This window comes from Borostomias antarcticus (assembly GCF_949987555.1).
Source record: "Borostomias antarcticus genome assembly, chromosome: 4".
Lineage (NCBI taxonomy): Eukaryota > Metazoa > Chordata > Actinopteri > Stomiiformes > Stomiidae > Borostomias > Borostomias antarcticus.
In genome coordinates, this window is record NC_140237.1 from 5,428,671 (window position 1) to 5,449,165 (window position 20,495).

At 41.1% G+C, this 20,495-nt stretch overlaps 2 protein-coding genes across 2 annotated transcripts in view; both read right to left on the bottom strand.

Moving 5' to 3' along the window:
• Window positions 1-14,756, bottom strand: part of rab8b (RAB8B, member RAS oncogene family) — a 39,770-nt gene extending 25,014 nt beyond the window's left edge. The window contains exon 1 of the mRNA XM_084437150.1: window positions 14,548-14,756. Coding sequence (XP_084293276.1) covers window positions 14,548-14,671 — 124 coding nt within the window. The 5' untranslated portion in view covers window positions 14,672-14,756. The remainder of the gene's footprint in view (window positions 1-14,547) is intronic.
• Window positions 14,757-15,759: 1,003 nt separating this feature from the next.
• On the bottom strand, window positions 15,760-20,214 carry LOC311308267 (isocitrate dehydrogenase [NAD] subunit alpha, mitochondrial-like). Its single transcript, XM_084437216.1, has 11 exons — window positions 20,179-20,214; window positions 19,806-19,856; window positions 19,507-19,590; window positions 19,264-19,378; window positions 18,840-19,027; window positions 17,830-17,963; window positions 17,566-17,668; window positions 17,420-17,484; window positions 16,852-16,936; window positions 16,383-16,535; window positions 15,760-16,204 (listed from the first exon to the last, which is right to left on the bottom strand). The coding sequence occupies exons 1-11, from the start codon at window positions 20,203-20,205 to the stop codon at window positions 16,121-16,123; spliced, it is 1,089 nt and encodes a 362-aa protein (XP_084293342.1). The 5' UTR covers window positions 20,206-20,214; the 3' UTR covers window positions 15,760-16,120.
• Window positions 20,215-20,495: the final 281 nt, after the last annotated feature.

Genomic DNA, 20,495 nt, shown 5'->3' on the forward strand with positions numbered 1-20,495 from the left:
TGCTGATCCGCGACCTGGGGCCGTACCAGATTCAACTCACCACGCAGACGGCTGCTAGAGTAGCTGAGAGAACTTCGACGCCGTTGTGTCCCAAACCAAGGAGCAGATGAGCAGCCTGAGAACAGGCCAGAAAACATGGAGGAGAAGTAGATGTTGCGGGGTGAACCTAACCGTCAAAGATGGAACAATCAGGACCAGGGCATTCTGGCCTGTGTGGGATAGCTTTCAAAAGTAGCTGAGAGGACGGTCCATGCAGCCGAACCAGAGATCTCAAGGGCAAAGCGGTCACCGCCACACTGTCCTCTCCTCTGATGAGCAATCGGAGAGTGACCTTGACGGTCACCGCCACACTGTCCTCTCCTCTGATGAGCAATCGGAGACTGACCTTGCCGGTCACCTCCTTCTCGTGGTTGTGGTATGACAACGTGGACAATCTCAACAGCAATGACTGCACCTCTAACCGCACACACTGGAACCTACATTAAACATTCAGAGACGCAAACATGGAAGCTATGATCCAGAGGAAATTACATGCGATTATTCACAACAAGAGTGAATGAACTTTGAAATTATCTTGAAAAAATATCATATTTGTTTACAAGAGTTACAATGGTTGGAACATGAGTTGATAAATAAGTTTGGGTTTTTCCTCTAATTTGACCAAGAGGTTTTTTGCCTTTCTTACACTAATAACCATTCATCTTTTTGCCTTGTTCAAACTTTAAAATCAAGGTTTTTTGGTGAATGGTTGTCCACTTTTAGACTATAAATAGTATATAATCATGTCATCTTTTTTACCTTGTTTCCTGTCATATTTCTGAAACAAGGGGTTTTGGTGCGTGATTTTGCACGTGGAAAGAAAATAATCTATTTTTTTGTTAAATATTTCACAATAAAATAAAAATAAAAAAAATTTTTTTTTGCTCCACCTAGTGGAGAGATTATTTCCTTTCCACATGTATAGCATAGCTGAATGTTTACACTTTGTGTTTGGATTTTATATTTTATTTTTGTGTACCTGTTCAGGCACAAATGGGGGAATGTTGTGGAATTTACATCCAAACACCTTAAACCTTTGTTCTCTCTCTCTCCTTTTGTAATTCCATCACCTCCCCCAAATATTCACATAGCTGTGCTAACACACAAAATGGCTTCCAGGAGGCCATCTGTCTACAACAGAATAACCATCCTTTGTCATCCTTTGTCCCCAATTGCCGCCTTTTTCTCATGTCACATGTCTGTACTCTTGGCCACCCCTTCCATTTCATATGACGTACAATGGAGTAGCCAATCACATCCTGGAAGCACCGTACCTTTGTTTTGATTGCATATAAGGCACAGCAAAACCCATAATCGGGACTTCGCTGAATAAACCACTCTGTTGCGTTGTTCAGGAAGTCCTTGCGCTCGTATGTTTTCACAATAAACCAGACTTAACCTTTTGAGCGAATCTTGGTAAATCCTTTTTTGACTAGATCAGTTAAATTTCTATTACACCACCCCTATAAAACATATCTGGGGGCACCACTGAGTCCATGCCATTTTCCTATCACAGCTGGACTATGGGGACACTATATACCAGTTTGCTTTTCCAACCGCCCTGTCCAAACTGGATCCTTTGTATCATTCAGCTCTGAAGTACATCACAAATATGAGCTTCAGGACCCATCACTGCAGCCTATACAATCTAGTTGGATGGCCGTCACTTTCTACACGAAGGCTACTTCTTTGGTATTTTTTATTTATTTATAAGGTCATAATTGGTAAATTACCCACTTATTTAAGCCTGAAGTTTTCTTTTGAGTCTACGACTCACAATCTGAGGTCCCTTAAATGGATACAATTCAAAGTGCCTCCAGTCAAAAAAGAGATCGGCAAGGCTAGTCTTTTTTTCTTTGGTCCATGGTCATGGAACGATTTACAGGCCACTCTTAAACTTGAGAGTCTTACCTCTTTACATATTTTAAAAAAATAGAGTAAAGGATATGTTTCAGAATATTTGCACTTGTTTTAATGACTGAATCGTAATTATTTTTCTCCTTCGCTGCTTGTTTTGTGTTTTGTTTAATTTGTTGATGCCTTGTGCTTGCTTTGTTGAAAATTGTTTTATGGTATGCTCTGTGCTTAATGTATGTCCTGTGTGGAATCTTGTTTCCACTGTTTGCTGCTTGTCTTGTACATTTTCTTTATTTTGTTACTGTTTTGACAAACTGTAGTGTGTTCAATGTTTAGTCCTGTGTGTAACCTTGTTTTTATGCTGCTATCCACCCCTGTCTTGGCCAGGTCTCATTTGTAAAAGAGGTCCATACCTCAACATGACTTCCTGGTTAAATAAAGGTTATATATAGTATACCCTCAAATACCACAAAGTACCACAAAAAACACAAAGTACCTCAAAGTATACCCCACAATACACCAAAGTACTCCAAAATACCACAAAGTACCACATAATACACCAAATTACCCCGAAATACCCCAAAGTGCCCCAAAGTATACCCCAAAGTACCTTAAAATACCCCAAAGTGCCTGGAAATATACCACAAAGTACCCCAAAATACCTCAAAGTGCCCCAAAATGACCCAAAGTGCCCTCGAGTATACCCTAAAATACACCAAAGTACCACAAAGAACCATAAAGTACCACCAAGTACCCCAAAGTATACCCCAAATGACCCCAAAGTACCACAAAATACCCCAAAGTGCCTCAAAATGCCCCAAGGTATACCCCAAAATACCACAATGTACCATAAAATACCACAAAGTGCCTGGAAATATACCACAAAGTACCCCAAAATACCCCCAAATTGTCCGAAAGTATACCCCAAAATACCACAAAGTACCATAACATACCCCAAAGTGCCTGGAAAATACCACTAAGTACCCCAAAGTATACCCTAAAATGCCACAAAGTATCACAAAATACACAAAAGAACCTCAAAGTTCCCCAAAGTATACCTCAATGTACCACAAAATACTGGCTCAGAGGTAGAGCAGGTTAACTAATGATCATATGGTCAATGGTTTGGTCAATGGTTTGAATCCCAGCTCCTTCTGTTCACATGTCGAAGTGTCCTTGGGCAAGACACTGAAGCCCAAATTGCTCCCAATGAGCAGGCTAGCACCTTGCATGGCATCTGGCTGCCATTGCACTGTGAGTGCATGTGTGAATTTGTGAAGGAGAGGCAATTATAAAGCTCTTTGTGCAGGTAGGAAAGCGCTATACATGTGCAGTCCATTTCACATTCCCAAAGTACAACATATTTTCAAAACAAATGTTTATTTTAATATATATTCTCCAAATGGCATAACATAACATGAACAATGAACAAACAGTATAACATTTTTTAACAAATTCCAGTAATGATGGAAGAAAAGAAAAAAAACTGTAGGCTATACATGACAACATAACAGGACATTCTAACCCTGTCATTACATTACATTGTGTCATCTTTAAAAAAAATATATATATATATATATATATATATATATATATATATATAAAATAGAATGGTGTGCTTTCGGGTAAATGTTGCTGAGCATCCATGCTGGTATGATTAACAGAAGAAATATTCCCGGGAAATGTTTTTCATTTTAGGTATTTTGTGGTATTTTAGGGTATACTTTGGGGCATTTTGGGGTACTTTGGGGTACTTTGGGATATATTTCCAAGCACTTTGGGGTATTATGTGGTATTTTGTGGTATACTTTGAGATACTTTGTGGTATTTTGTGGTATTTCTTGATTATACTTGGGGGCACTTTGGGGTATTTTGTGGTACTTTGGGGTATATTTCCAGGCACTTTGTGGTATTTTGTGGTACTTTGTGGTATTTTGTGGTATACTTTGGGGTAATCTGGGGTATTATGGGGCACTTTGTGGTATTTTATGGTACTTTGTGGTATACATTGGGGTTCTTTGGGGTAATTTGGGGGCACTTTTGGGTATTTTGGGGTAATTTGGGGTATTTATTTTTTAGGGTACTTTGGGGTATTTCGGGGTATACTTTGGGGTACTTTAGGGTGGTTTGTGGTACTTTGTGGTTCTCTGTGGTACTTTATGGTGATTAGTAGGACCCTCTCGAAATGTTACCAGCCAGTTCAAGTAGCCTACAGTGAAACTCCAAATGCCCATGCTTGCGCAAAACTCGCTGGCATAACTGAAGTCTAGCCATAAATGATTATTAAAATAGAGAAAGAGACAGACGATAATCCAGTGACTGGGGACAGTTGATTTCAAGCGGGAAGACAGAATAGAATGTGCAGACTGTCACGTTACCGCCTACATACATGACCCTGCCATATGACCAGCCCCGAGGGGTCAAATACATGACCGTGCCATGTGACCCCGAGGGGTCAAATACATGACCCTGCCATATGACCAGCCCCGAGGGGTCAAATACATAAACATCCTCATCTAGAACAAGCCTGTTACTCTGGCATCTAGGGCTGACTTTGATTGCTTGATGGTCGATTGTTTGATTGAAATTCTCTCATCCGACGAAGATTATATTGGTCGAGCAATCAAAGCTTATACTTTGTTAGACAAAAATACATAACACTAATAAAATAGACGGGCGAAATGGGAGAATTTTGAATTACCTAGACACTGAACATAATTTTACAGCCCTGGGTGTGATTGTAGGAGGATCCTTACATACGAATAATCTGTTTTAATCCTATGTTGTTTTCATTGCTGTTCATTTAAGATCAAAACCTTACAGATCCAGAGTGCTTTGGAGCAGGTTTTAATCAAGGATCTCTCTGTACATTGATGCATTCATCTTTCCCTTTATCTGGACTAGTCACCCAAATCCTGCTGCTGAAAAACATCCCTACAGTATGACGCTGCCACCACCATGCTTCACTGTAGGGATGGTATTAGCCAGGTGATGAGCAGTGCCTGGTTTCCTCCAGACATGACGCTTGGCATTCAGGCCAAAGAGTTCAATCTTGGTTTGATCAGTCATGTCTTTTACTGAGGAGTGGCTTCGGTCTGGCCACTCTACCATGAAGGCCTGATTGGTGGAGTGCAGCAGAGATGGTTGTCCTTCTGGAAGGTTCTCCCATCTCCACAGGAGGAAAGCTGGAGCCCTGTCAGAGTGACCCGCGGGTTCTTGCTCACCTCCAAACTTCTTCCATTTATGAATGATGGAGACCACTGTGCTCTTCGGGACCTTCATTGCTGCAGATATTTTGTACCCTTCCACAGATCTGTGCCTATATACAATCCTGTCTCGGAGGTCTACAGGCAATTTCCTTCATGGCTTGGTTTGTGCTCTGACATGCACTGTCAACTGTGGAACCTTATATAGACAGGTGTGTGCCTTTCCAAATCATGTCAAATCAATTGAATTGACCACAGGTGGGCTCCAATCAAGTTGTAAAAACATCTCAAGGATGATCATTGGAAACAGGATGCACTTGAGCTCAATTTTGAGTGTCATAGGAAAGTGAGTGAATATTTATGTACATGTGATTTATTATTATTTATTTCTTTTTTTAATACATTTATCTATTTATTAATACATTTGCAAAGATTCCTAAAATAGTTTTTTCACTTTGTCATTATGGGGTGTTGTGTGTAGATTGATGAGAAAAAAACATTTTTTAATCAATTTTGTAATAAGGCCGTAACATAACAAAATGTGTAAAAAGTGTAGTGCTGGGAATGCTTTCCGGATGCACTGTGAAGGCTTTAGGCTACATTCTTCACTTCAGATAGAACTGAATGTGCAGCCCATTTCCCATCGCCCGCTAGGCTATCATTTCATTATTATTATTTTTGTATTATTACTTAGGCTTACTATAGTCACACAATCAAGATGCTTATGATCAAATTAAATTATATAATGGCAGTGCATGCAATTTCATGTATTTAAACCATTTGCATGAACATAGGCAGCCTGAAAAAATGTGATCATATAGGTCTAGTCTGGCACAAAAAAATGAAAAAGACTAAATTATATCCTAATAAAATACCATAAAGAATAACTTATGCTGAATAACGAATTACTAGTTAGTTACTAATGAATGCTATAGAATAATCAGCTTAATTTAGAAATGTAGGCAAGGCCTGAGAAAAAGAAAAAAATCATGAAGAAGAAGGCTAAAATCATGAAGAAGAAGGCTAAAATCATGAAGAAGAAGGCTAAAATCATGAAGAAGAAGGCTAAAATCATGCGGTCACAACTGTTTTTGCTGATGTCCTCACCTCATCTAGCAGTGCAGTATTATTATTATTATTATTATTAATAATAATAATAGTAATAATAATAATAATTGCAACAATGACAACAACAATAATAATAATAATAGATTTTATGAAACTGTAGCATAATTTTTTGGACGGTTTTGCTGACTACACATCCAGATTGAATAGCACTGTGGTGCACTGTAATACCAGGCAACCGCCCAACCCTACCATACATTGTGATACCATACAATACATATTGCTATAAATTGCAATACTCTACATCATTTACTGAAAATTTAAAAATACAATTCCATCCCCCGCTCCCTGGAGGTGATGGGCAGGGGTAAATTAAGGACATTTAAAACTAATTTAAAACATGATTAATGTGTATGATTGAATTCTATACTTCATTTTCTATACCCATATCTATATCTATTCCCTGTCTTGTTCTGTATATTTTCCTTGTGCCAAAAAACATATTTTTCTTTTAACGTATCGATACTGTACCCCGGAAAATGTATACAGTATTTTGCAGAAAAAACGATTGTGATGTATTGCTGTATTGAAATTGTATACGTGATGGCATAGGCTAAGACATACAGTAGGCCTACATTATAGGCCCAAACATGTATCCACAATATTCACAGGCTAACTAATATACTGTAATTGTATTACTAAATAATTTAGCCCGGCAGATATGGCAAATGAGACATTCTTTGTTTCAATGTCCTACACAGCTAATTTGCCAAAAACGTCACAAACTCCCTTTCCTGTCTCCACAGAAAAAAACGATATTCCAGGAACTAAAGAGGATACGGCCCTAGCTAACTGTGTTTCCTTTCAGTTCCCTTGCCTCAATACAATGCCCACTCATATCTTCATCATCAGGAAGTCTTCCTCAACCAGGTTTAGGACAGTAACCCTGATCCCACAAAAAAAAAATCCCACAAGAATGGAAAAAATACAACAACTCCGTAACAATGGGGAGAATTCACCATTTACAAACCACTCCACAGTGGATTAATTCACTATTTACAAACCACTCCACAGTGGGTGAATTCCAATGGCGGTGATTCAATTTCCGTTGGTTTGGAAGGGGCTCAGCTGGTGCATTCCGCTGAGGAGAAAGGCAGAGTCTGCAGCATCAGTGGGTGGTTTCTGACTGTGGTGTGTGTGTGTGTGTGTGTGTGTGTGTGTGTGTGTGTGTGTGTGTGTGTGTGTGTGTGTGTGTGTGTGTGTGTGTGTGTGAGAGGGGGGGGGGGGTTACTAGCAGTCAGAGCTGTCCTTTTCCTTCCCCCTCATCCACTGTCCAGGAAGAGGAACCTGGTTGGTGGTGGTCATTAGGGAAGCCTGCTGGAGAGCCGCCCCCGAGGTCGCTGACCTCTCCTCTCTGACTGTTCCACTCAGACTAGCTGCTAGCTCCCCAACAGGCGGAATGGGAATAAGCACACAGTGACACACACAGATGCTGCACAAATACACTCTCTCACTCTTAAACACTCTCTCACACACTGGTAGCCTAGCCTATACAAATACACACACACACACAAACACACACACACACACACACACACACACACACACACACACACACACACACACAAGCCCCACCCTGAATACAACAGCTGGTCAGCTGATACTCACGAGACTCAAAGGAGAGTTCTGACAGTACAGCTTCTGTTACCAGAGACCATTGTGGGACAGACTTGAATAGTGGGAGCTCATTAGAAATTCACCATCTTAGTCATGCAGTTCCCAACACGCATACTGTACAGTACAGATCTGAACAGCAGCTGTCCTGTTCAAGACTTGTCCAACTAGAGAAGGAGTGGGGATCCATGTGGGGGTGAGCAGTGGGGGTCAGGTGGTCTTGAGAAGGGGGGCGGGGTTTCTACCAGTTATCCAGTAGCCTAATAGTTTGTCTTCAACTTTCAATGAGGGACTTTTATTGCGGCCCAGAAGAAAAGGTGAGACACTCTCTCACCAATAAAAACGTTGATTTGTTATTTCAATTTAAAAGCATCATGATGTGGCGGCCCTCACAAAGGCCTTTATCAGTCTGGCTTTTAAATGTGGAACATTGTGTGACGTTTAATGTCCTTGAGCACAATCTGTGGTCTGCTAAAAAGGAAATGGGATCTACTTGACAAAGTGCATGTGAGTGTGAGAGACGGCCCATCTCCTCAGGCAGTGTCAGGCTAGGCAAGCCTTTACAGTCTGTTTACTCCTTCTGAAGTTAGTCAGAGAAGCAAGACTCAAACGACATTCTGCCAACCATGTTTTAGGATCCTATCAGTGGGGAAAATAAAGAAATCCATCAGCCTCTAGACTCAAGAGACTTGTGTGAGTGTGCAAGTGTTTGAAAATGAATTTAGGCATCACAAAATTTGGTGATAACACAGCGCACAAATCACCACTAAAACAAAGCTTAAAGAGTTGACTTTTTTGTGCAAACTTAGGTTACATCATTATCTAGGTTACTTCAAATACAGGTGAAATCTAGAGGGGTGGACTACATCACGTTTGCGTCTACATGACCTAAGACCTATTACTGTGGCTGGAACAAGTATAGAGTTGAGAGCACTCCTCTAACCTCACTAAACATCGTCATCCTGTGGAGAGAAAAAGTCACTTCCTGTTTCGGTCAGGAAGACTGAAGAGCAACGCAGCAACCTAGCGACAAAAAAATCAACAACCTTGTCCACTCTGACGCACAGGAAAGACAGAAGGCCTGAGAGTTGAACAGTGTCAGTGTGAAAGGCTCTATTGTGAGGCTATTCTAGATGGTGGTGGCGGGTGAGGGGTGGGGGGTCAAACGTGAACTGATTTTTAAAGTGGGTCTTGTAGATTAGGAGTCTTCTCCAGCCGCAACCTACAACCTGTTATCATTCATAAACATGTGGTAACAAACAATGCACATTCTAAAAATAAAAAAAAGAAGAAAGAAAGGGAAAATGTGGACTAAAGTGGATGTTACTTAACTTCTTTTGAGGTAGAATGCTGATCCTATGTTTCAAATGTATCAGAGGCTGCCGGTTGAATAGGCCTGCCCTACCGTGACTGTAGTAAATAAGTGATAGATTCCAGCTGTATCTTTTAAGATGTCAGTTCAACAAAAGTATGAGTCAACCAGTGGAGGTAGGACAATGTGAACTTTGTCTTCTTCAGGGATGACATTTCTGACAAGCATTGACAAATTAATTTGCCTACTTTGATGATAGATTCTCGGTTGTTAGAGAATGCTTTTGATCATGAGAATCGTTTGAAAAGGACATGAGTATCCTGAATAATTCTTTCTCAAAAATAAAAACAAGCTTTGCTCAAGAATAGGAGCTAAATCCATACAGTCAAAATGCTCATCGATCCTAACCTTTTGGGTGCATGCTAGAAACCTTACTGTGCAGTTTTGACCACAGTTAAGAAGCTACATTTTGTTCTTGTGGTGTTCAGTTCAATAGAGACCCAGAGAACAGTCTAAGGTAACCAACTCCTTCCTGTCATTCTATTCAAAACAATGATCTCAGTGTAGCCTACTCTTTTTCCTGGATTATACTGTGGGACTGAATAGGTTTGGTTTAACAATGCCATTGAACAAACTTAGTCTGCTAGGACTAAAAAAAGTTATAAGAAATGAATTGAGTATACGTTTCAACTGAATTGTGAGATTATGTAATGTTATTTTGTCTTATTTCCTTTAAAGCAAGTGACATGCTGTATTTTCAAGAGGGACTGTAAAAGTAAAGTGTATAGTGTACTAGACTATATGTTCCCACGGTCTCTCTCTTCTTGGTCTCCCTATAACATTTAAGTCACTCTTTTGAACACTTGATCGGGGGAAAACCTTACCTCGAAGACAGATTACACCGGAGGATGTTGAGACACGCACATTTAAAGAGGAGTGGAAATGATATAGGAAGTGAAGGCGACATAACAGATGTTTTATTAGTCATATACATGGTCCAATACTCAAAACTGCCAAATTAGCTATAAATGAGAAAACTGTGATACGAGTTTGTTGTTTTGTTACTAGGGCGCAGCCCTTTTGAACGTGACGTCACTGGTATGGTTATAGCTAGCTCCTGTACACTAGCCTACTGTAATGCTAGCTACTGTACACACTGACATGGCTTCGACTTCTGCTAAAAGATCTACGGGGGGAGTTTATTGTATTGCTCCAGGCTGTAGTAACGAGTTCTACAGAACTACATCAGCCGGTCTGGAGACACACCGATTGCCTTTGAAAAGGAAAGCTGTCCTGCAATGCTGGCTAGCAGCTCTGAAACGAGCTAGCCCGCCAACTGCGCCGGAATTCAGGGTCTGCAGCGATCATTTCTTGCCAACGGACTATGTGTAGAGCTACCAATTCGACAAGACAGGGAAAATTGAGAAAATAAGAACCAGACGACTGAAGCCAGAGGCAACGCCAACTATTTTTGATTTTTCGGGCTACAGCGTAGGGACAACAGACAGACCAACCCAGAGCCAGGGCCAGTCGTGCGTGAGTCGCAGAGAAAGAGCGCTCAAACGCGCAAGTCAGGCAGAGGACAGACTGGTAGGTTTAGCAGTTGCAGCTTGCTGAAATAAACTGAATAGGGCCTACGAGTCACAAGCTAATCAAGCCTCAAACTTTTTTGAACCAAGATCTACTTTTCAAGTAGCCAGGCTGCCGAGATCTAACGTTAGGCTACCAGTCCAGTTTCAACATCGCAAATGCACACACAGCCAGACACGCACACCGTTTCCAGCCTGCATAGCAATTAAACTCGAAATACGTTCTTTCTCTTGGTATTTTGGTCCAGTCTCTAGATAGCCTAATCACTGACTGGCTTGTTAATTAGGGTTATCTAGTGGCCCCCACTTTACAAGTTTCAATAATGGTCTTATATGGCCTACATTTCATGGATGGAAGCCGAATCGATCAACTAGGCTACCCATAACGTTAGGCTATAACTTGGACACCAAGGCTAATCGTTAATAACAACCACAATTAGGCTACTTCACAACAACGCCATGCCACACGAGGCACAACAGTTTATCACACATTTTCTGGAACAAGGTAGAGCTCTAGATAGCAAACATATGGTCTTACCTTAATTTCGAATAAATTAATCCAAAGTGTGAGAGTAATATTTTGGGGGATTTGCTTCTATACTTTTATCCGAGATTACCGAGTCCGAGTTATTCCCATAGTAAAAACAAACAAACAATGGTTAATCCCGCACGGTTTGCAGAAACTACAACGTAGTCTACACGTAGACAGGGCGCGTGCGTTTAGGGCTGGCCTGGCTTTTTCCAGCGAAAAAATAAATATGTTGAATCATGAATAGCCTACTTACATAGTAATAACCCCCGCCCCCCCCCCCAAACTACGTCAAAATGTACGTTTTTAAAAACTACAACATTGACATGTTTTTTCCAAGATTTTTCTTTCAGACGACCGTCTTGACCCCTGTGACGTAAAGGTTTCAGGTGTCAAGTATGAGTCACTCATATTTCCAAGCAACCCCTCTCCCAATACACCACTGGCATCGTTAATTTATCCAGGTGTAATCTCAAACATCAAACCAGTTTACCTAGTCTAATGCATTGGGCTGTTCCAAGATAAAATGTGGGTTACACTTACAATACAGTAATCATAAAACAACATTATGAATAATTCGAAATTTCTTTAAAATATTCTATTTAATTCCATAAATATCAATCCTACCTTTTCTCACCAGAGAGGACCAAATGTAAGTCTGGAGATTTACTGAATGTAATTGCAATGCATTGGCCCTGCACATTATGAACAACACAATCAACAAAGACAGACATCTCACAGTAAAGGCATAATTATACAAACGATATACATTATGAATTTACACATATTTACACATAATCAAGGATACTTAGGTACTGTAACTCATACAGGAGGTAGGATTAAGAGTGGGGGGACCACCAGGAGATGAGGATGTAGGCTAGGCTACATAGTACTTGATATAGGCTATCCTGTATCGTGTCGACACCGGACCACGTTGGATGGTATCTCGCCGATCAAGTCGAATGATTTGTTTCATCGGACACAACAGGAAACTTCACTTTCAACTGTCGCTTTCCAACTGTATCACACTCACGCACGCAGATGGGGTGGGTGACTGCGCAGGCGCTTATGTGTAGGCTAATTGAGATAATTTTTAGAGGTGGAACACAAACTCAGTTTTCTGAAAACGTCGGGGTAGGCTATTTGAGTATTGGAACATAATTGCATTACTTAAAATTACTTTCATACCGGTTTTCAATTTGCAAGGTATCATAAATAGTGTGATAATATAAGCAGGCTACATGACGACTCTAGTACAAAATTCACTCATACTCATTCATACTTCCATAATCATATGTATGTGTAAGGCGTATTATTATTATTATTAGCATATTCTAAACAAAGCATAGCCTAAGCATATACTACAGCAATCGACATGGCAGACGAGAGCCAGGGATACGAGCAGATAAAGACAAAAAATGAATTGAAACAGACAATGACACTGTTGGCAATGGCATATTATATTTCAAATTCATCACAAGCATATTCAAATCCATGGTATTCAGGAGAGGGGAACAAATTCCTGATGAAAGCCGCAGCGCAGGATGGGATTGGAATCCGGTATCTTTTCCCCAAATGCCCTCTCGTCCAAAGAGTGAACTGTCTGTAGGCTGTCAACCTGAAGAGTCTGAAAAAAGTATGCAAAATGTTATTTGGGCTACCTTTATTTAAACTCGAATGAACATTGAGAATTGCCTCATGCATTTGCATTGATGTCCAGAATTAAAAATAAAAAAAACTAGCCTACAGTAATGATAGGCTACAACAAGGTTTAGTCGCCTAGGTAATAATTAGACCTGGACCAGGTCTAGGTAATAATAGCCTAAATGAATGGCCAAAAACTATGCAAATAACCAAATACAACAGACTACAAACAGATGAAAGACGGTCGGTCTGTTAACTTTCCTTGAGTTATAGCCCATCTTTGACACCGCTAAATTAACTCGTGTAATCTAACGTTACGGCAGCCTACAGTAGAGTTGTGAACGTCAGAAACATTCAGAAGAATTAGCCTACTTACTGCAAGTTAGCTAACATAACTTCTACAGTCTGAAAGAGCACGAATCATCCACTATATTCGTGATAAAACAGGGGGGCTCCTGCACACCTAGGGTGTCTCGATTATAATGATGATTAGCGTGCGTTTCTGACACAACGTGGCTACCTGGGCTGGCTAACGTTAGCTACCTTCCATAATCCATTAACCTTACCTGCTATTTATGGGACGCTCCAGCGTCTCAGCCCTGATGTCCTTCAGGGACAGCATAGCCACCTCCAGTACATCTCTCTCCCCACATAACATCTGGAAAGTCCTCTTCAAGGTAATGCACTGGCCTTCAACCACAAAATCGTCCCAAGTTTGCCTCCTGGCAGCAAATACACTCCACCGCGGTCGGCATTGGGATGCAACACCCACAGCTGCACCAGTCTTAGCCGACCCGCTCCTGACCCCGAACAACCACCACTTGTTCCTCAGCTTCTTCCTCTGCAAACTGCACGATTGGTGTTTCTCGCACAGGCTCATACGCATACGTTATGGGGTTTAAAGGCACCACGATTTCTCTCTCCTGGTCGTCTGAATCGCTCATTTTTAGGCTACTTTACAACTAGCTAGCTAGTTATATTCTTGTTTGCTTTAAACGCGCCGCCGGTTTCACCATACCAGTGACGTAGTGTGACGTGGAATTTAAAGATGGCGGCACTAGACAGCTAGAAACGTAAATATCAATGTTGGAAATGTGATTTATTTTGGGTTTTTATCTGTTTTTTGGGGAGTAATGAATTTACTAGTTCTCTTTAAATATGAGGAACAACACGTGATCAGTTCTTAGTTGGCTATTTCTGTTCCCCTTTAAAGACCTAGGCTACATAAGACAGTTAGCATCTAAATTGCATACCTCATCTTAAATCCGATGGCTTCTGTCAGCCAGCCCATGCGTAGCTACATCAGTGCACCCAAAAGGTTAGGATGAGCGACCTGGTTAACCTGGAAGGTGTAACGTTAGGCACTACTGACGGAACGAAACATCACCCCTCGCTTCAGAAAATGCAACAACATGAATGACATCATGATCTTATTCTACCTAGAGACGCATTTGAGATGTTATATATAAGGCCCTTTATATACCCAATGTTTTTTTCTGCTGGCAAACACATGTTTAGTGATACATCTATCAGCATGTCATGGTTCATAACCCTCATGTAAGTTGCAGTAACATAGCCTACTCAATGTTAGCGAAAGCTAGGGAAAATATGACACAGGAAATTGAAACTGACCTATTGTTGATATGAAGGTAGTGTTGAACGCATCTTCGCTGAATCGAAACAGCAGACATGTCTTTCCAACTCCACTGTCTCCAATTAGTAACAGCTTAAAAAGATAATCATAGGTCTTCGCCATATCCACCTTCGTTTCTTTTGCTCTAATATTTGCTAAGACTGTCTAGCAGCTAACCAAGACACTTTGTATCTAGTTGCAGCACCTCTCTGCTGTAACCAGACAGTAAGAGGAAACGGAGATATGAGTCTAGTGACGTCGACGGGGCGCATCCTTTCATCGGGGTTGCCAGATTGGAGATAAATACACATCCAGAGGCAGTTTCATAAAAACCCGTTTGCCGCGTATGTTAGCCTATGTCGAAGTGTGACGCTTCAACATGAGTCAAATAGTATTAAACACTATCATAATAGAACCGCATAGCGAGCCAGATAGCTCCATTAATACAGCCACTAGTATGGATCACGAACACGGAGTCCTCTGGCTCTCATGAGAGGCCGGGACGGACCAGAGCAGCAGTCCATTTTATTTGACGTATTTGGTTGATCAGCCTAGCTGCCCATCAAAACCTGGCAATTTACTTTTATTGAGATTCCAATCAGCAACATTCGCGATATATTCCACTTTTCTTACCTCACATCTCTATTGATTTAGTTTATGATGTAATAACCATCCAATAAGCTCTCTACTGTATGACGAGCTGTGGCAGATGGGGAGCACCTTCAGCCACAGGCTCATCCCACCCAGGTGCAAATCAGACTACAGGTATCGTGTAAGTGTCTGAGCGTTCCTGAGTGTTGTGGATGGGTAGATGGGTATGTATGACAATACATATCTATACAGTTTGTATGTATATATTCTATACTTTACACATGTTGTATGTATGAATGTATACATTTCTTGTTCTATTTTGTTTATTCATTAATTATTCTGCATTTCCCGCCTTTGCTGAAACGCCCACATGTCCTCCTACAGGGATTATTAAAGTTATTATCTATCTACTGTCTCTATTCTTTACCACCAGTCTCCAACATTGAGTGATTCACTAAATAATACACTCCTCGCAAAAATACATTAATTTACCTAGGCACTGGAATTACATATCCAACTTTTCTTCAGATCTTCAAAAATGACATGAAGCAATATCTTGAGTCATCTACATGTTTATGTATGGGACTGAAAGACTGAAGAAGGCTGTATGAGATGTGGTACAGTCAGGTCCAGGGAATGGCAACAGACAGAATAAATAGAGGAGCTTTAAGCTGTTACACTTACAGTACCATGAAGAAAACCGCTAATATCAGAGGAGAATATCAGACAACACATGCAGAGGAGTGCTATTGTATTTTAGGAGGTATTAAGTACATTGTTATCCCCCTGAAATGATTGCACTCCATTTTGGAAATGTAAGTAAAGTTGTGCGTGAATATACTTTGCGAGTAAAGTTGTGCGTGAATATACTTTGCGTCATTCACATCTGTAAAAATCTTGTGGAGTTAGTATCCACTAATGAACTGTATCCATGGTGCACCCACGTACTGCCATGGACTACAGAGTGAACCAGCAGCAGTCTCAGTCCATATCCTGCATCCTCCGGCAGATCTCAGCTGTAAACTCTGAGCACTTTGAGTTCCCACCAAGGTCCTTAGTCAGCACCTAGAAGAGGATGGGGAAAAATATCAACCACTAGTTTTTGTCAAATATATTACATTACCTGCATACAAGGGTACTCTCTTGATGAATGGCATGGTAAAATCTCACTAGCTATGAAGAATATAATTGCTGACAATTTCCTCAGGTCAAATATGACTACAGGGAGGCATTAAATACTCACCTTCTTGTCACGAATGGTGTCAAAACAAGCTGCCTCGATCTTGTTTCCATATCCATGGAGCCCCATGTGGCGCAGCATCATCACGGCGCTCAGGAGCAGAGCCGTGGGGTTGGCCATGTCCAGGCCTGCGATGTCCGGGGCTGTTCCGTGAACCTGGGCGCCACAACAAATACACAGTGTCAATAACCACAACAGTACCTCATTGACTTTAACTTCAATTCACTAATTAATTAATAGCAAATATGACATGTTTTTTATTGTTGGAGATTGATGCTGTAATGTGAATCATGAATGCAATGAGTATTAATTACTTTCACTTGCTCAATGTAAATATAAGATGAACTATGCTCTTTATACAGTACTGGAGAAAAAGGAACTGACAGTATTTGGAAAGTTACAATGGGACAAGAAGCCATGCAGTCAATCTAGAAGAAACAGATTAAAATGGCCCAAAAACAGTGAGACAAACCGATTCAAAAATGGCGACCCCGTTGGCTCCAATGTTCCCACTGGGAGTGACACCTAGACCTCCAATCAGCCCAGCACACAGATCACTGCAACACACACACACAGAAATATGACACACACACACACCTAGTCACATTTACAGTAAACACAACAATTAAAGGCACCACATTACAGGGTTGGTGAAGTGAATCCGTGTCAAAGTGTTTCCTTACTGCATATGTTGTGATCGGTGATGATATTGCATGATGGGTTTTCCTAACACTCTTTACAAAATGAGTGCTGCACATGCTCATTACAGGGAGATGTGCCCAATTTGTAAACGGTGTGGATCGTCCAGAAAAACTCAACATGCATCGCCAACATATACAGAAAGAAAATATTCACTTCACTTTGAACTTTGTTTGTTAATGTAGATATGAACCCCACCCCCCAAAAATGAAATTGCATGTGACACCTTTTAGGACCCAGGAGTAGGATATGCTAAAAAGATCAAAGCTCTAAACGATTGTGTTTAATAGCTTACATGAATGAAAATAGTCGTTCATGCAAAATTGCAAATACAAACTGACCTCAAGATGTCCCCATACAGGTTGGGCATCACAAGCACATCAAACTGAGTGGGATCTTGCACCATCTGAAAGTGTAGGACCGTCAGACATAAGATAGAATTGTATTTAAATCAAAATGTTTTATGTGAATGTTGGGGTTGTCTTACATTAAGACACACTGTGTCCAGGTACATCTCCGTGAATTTGATATCTTTGAAGTTTTCAGCCACCTCCCGACATTTTCGCAGGAAAAGCCCATCGGACATGCGCCTGGTCAAAAGATTGAAACCAATTTACTTAATGACCTCAGTAGTAGTGTGGGACCCTAATCTCTGTTTGACTGCAAATCGATCATGGACATGACTTTTTCTTCAATGTTCACTTTGTAAAATAGGTGCTCTTTTCCCCCCCTCAGCCCAGATCCTACTCACATGATGTTGGCCTTGTGGACTGCAGTGACGCTGCTTCTCTGGTTGTTCCTGGCGTATTCAAAGGCATACTCTGCGATACGCCGGCTAGCATCTTCAGTGATGAGTTTAATGCTCTGCACCACTCCATCCACAATCTACAACAGAGAGGAGATTTGCATCAAAACAAGTGATACTGGGCAATTTGTTGCAACAAGATTAGCTTAGGTTATAGAAATGTTAAAGGTACATCAATAAATTCCAATCAATCTCAACTAATAGGAAGCAACAGAGAAGACAATGGCTACGTATATATAATAAGGGTGATTCACTTAACATTTAAATAGTATTCTCAGTCTGATGATGACAATAGGATTATGCGGGGAGTGATTTAAAAAATAAAGTGAGAAATAACATACAGCACCATCACTTATACAGTATGCAAAATAAGCAAGGAAAGCTGGAGGGAGAATTTGATGAACATACAGCTTGGAACCTTAAATACTACTGTACTTTTAACAAGAAAAGAGGTTTCTTTTTTTGCTGTGTTCCTCCATCTTACCTAGGACACAACTGGAGTGTACCCTGTTAAAACCAGCTGGAAATGTGTGAAAAACACGATTCAAAACAACTAAGCATGTATGAATAGTCCTCAGCCTAGGAACAGCTGCATATTATAACTGTATGATGTGTATGTGACAAATAAATGGACATGAAGTCACTAAAGGGTGCTGCCACACATTCTAAGATTATAGCAGTCATGATATCAATGCCTTTTGTAACAAACTAGGCCCTCAATTGACTGGACTTAACCATGTTGTATTTCACCTACAGTCTTTAAACACAGGTGATGTCAGACTTTGACAAAGGCCGCTAGGCCGAAACATTGTATGTTTGATTAAATCAGCCAGCATCGAGAGCTTGAGTGTGCGGTTTCATTTCTTTTTCTAGTATATTTCACCCGTTACCGGCACCTCTCCAAGACTACGGTGTGCGTTTTCTCCTTTTCCCTCAAGCCGATGACAGGTCCTCACCACATGCTCAATCCCACTGTACTCTCCCTCGGTGTTCTCACGGATAGTGACCAGGTTGACGTTGGTGTAGGGGGTCTTGTACCCCTCGATGGACACACAGGGGCGCACGTTGGCGTACAGGTCGAAGGTCTTTCTGAGCAGGAGGTTCATGGAGGGGTGGCCTGCAGCGATGGGGGTCTTCAGGGGTCCTACAGAGTCAAAAAGAGGCGTTAAAGCCAAGTCACATTTTGGTCCCTAGGCTATTGCACTTATTGATAAGAAATACAAAAGGATGACGCACATAATAAGCACTGGCTAGGTGGCGACATGGTGAGAGGCACTCTTATGGGAAGTATAGGAAGGGAACAGTATCATGGCTCCCATTCATTAGAACTTGTAGTGGTCTGACATGACATTGGGTGGATTGTGATGTGCATTCAGGTACCTTTCAAACCAATCTTGCTCTTGTCCATAGATTCCTTGGCATCAGGGGGTATCATCCACTTTCCCCCGGGTCCTTTGATGGCAGTAACATTCCTCTCCTCCCATCCAATGGGAGCCTACACATACAACATGACTGTAGAAGTATCCTCCACAGAGACATGTTCCACTAGAAAGCCTAGGATTTGTTGGTCCTGTGTGTTTTCTGTCAGGTTAAGATAAAAAACGACTGACGATTCAAACATACTTTAGCAGCCTCGAAGATCTTCATGACAGCTGTAGAGATTTCTGGACCTATCCCATCTCCAGGAATTAATGTTACTGTTTGTATCTGTGAAGGGAGGGTGCACCGTGTTCCCCAGTTTAAACTGTGTATAGGATTACTTTACTATGCATTATGCTCGACTTTTTCACATGCAAAACACAGACCATTCGTGGTCCCTCTATCTGTAGAACAAACGCATACAGTAGGTAGGAAATACATTGCTCAACATGTCACGTGGAAGAATGGACAGGTGGGGCCTTGAAGCACCTGACTTAACTTACCCCTCTCGAAAAAGGTCTTGAACACAGCATCGGTCTCTTTACATGGGATAGCTGGGGCAAGAACAAGAAGGATGGTTATTGGAACCGAATGACAACCGCAGAAAAATGGCCAGTTGCGTTACAATAAACCCAGTACACGTATCAAGCCTAGTAAAATGAGAAGATGTGGGAATAAAATAATATGTATTTGTTAGCTAGCTTAATCCTTTTGGAAGACACTCCGCATAGCGTGACACACTGAAGGGCACGCACTCTCAATGCCTCACATGGACATCAGTAAGTTACATTACAGAACAGAAGCCACCAACAAGTTCCAATGGGAAATTGGTGAATCATTTTTCGTAATTCATTTTGTCTAACGGAATGTTCTTACCATTGACCTCCATGCGTTCCCAGCCATACTCGTGTAATGTGGTCCAACACCGCTCTGCCGGAATAGACGCGGATGTCGTCACATGCGTGAAGCCACTCTCTCCGGGGTTGCCAGAACGTTTCATAATCCACGTCAAGTGCACCTGTTTGGTCTAATGAATTAAAGTTACGCTTTATTTGTAAAGATGCGGGGGGAGAAGTGTTCAAATGTGCCTTTTTGACTCATGTGTGCCAACAAAGCTATGCAATTGAAATTCAAATCCTGTCTCAAAGCATTGTCTAGGTTAACGTTACTGTTTTAAGCACAGCAGTTTTAAA

Coding starts and splice junctions, on each gene's coding strand:
- LOC311308267 (XM_084437216.1), bottom strand. CDS start 20,205: ATGGCTGGGAACGCATGGAGGTCAATG. Junction 19,857..20,178: donor GGAACGCATGGAGGTCAATG/GTAAGAACATTC, acceptor TTCTTGCCCCAG/CTATCCCATGTAAAGAGACC. Junction 19,591..19,805: donor CAAGACCTTTTTCGAGAGGG/GTAAGTTAAGTC, acceptor CTCCCTTCACAG/ATACAAACAGTAACATTAAT.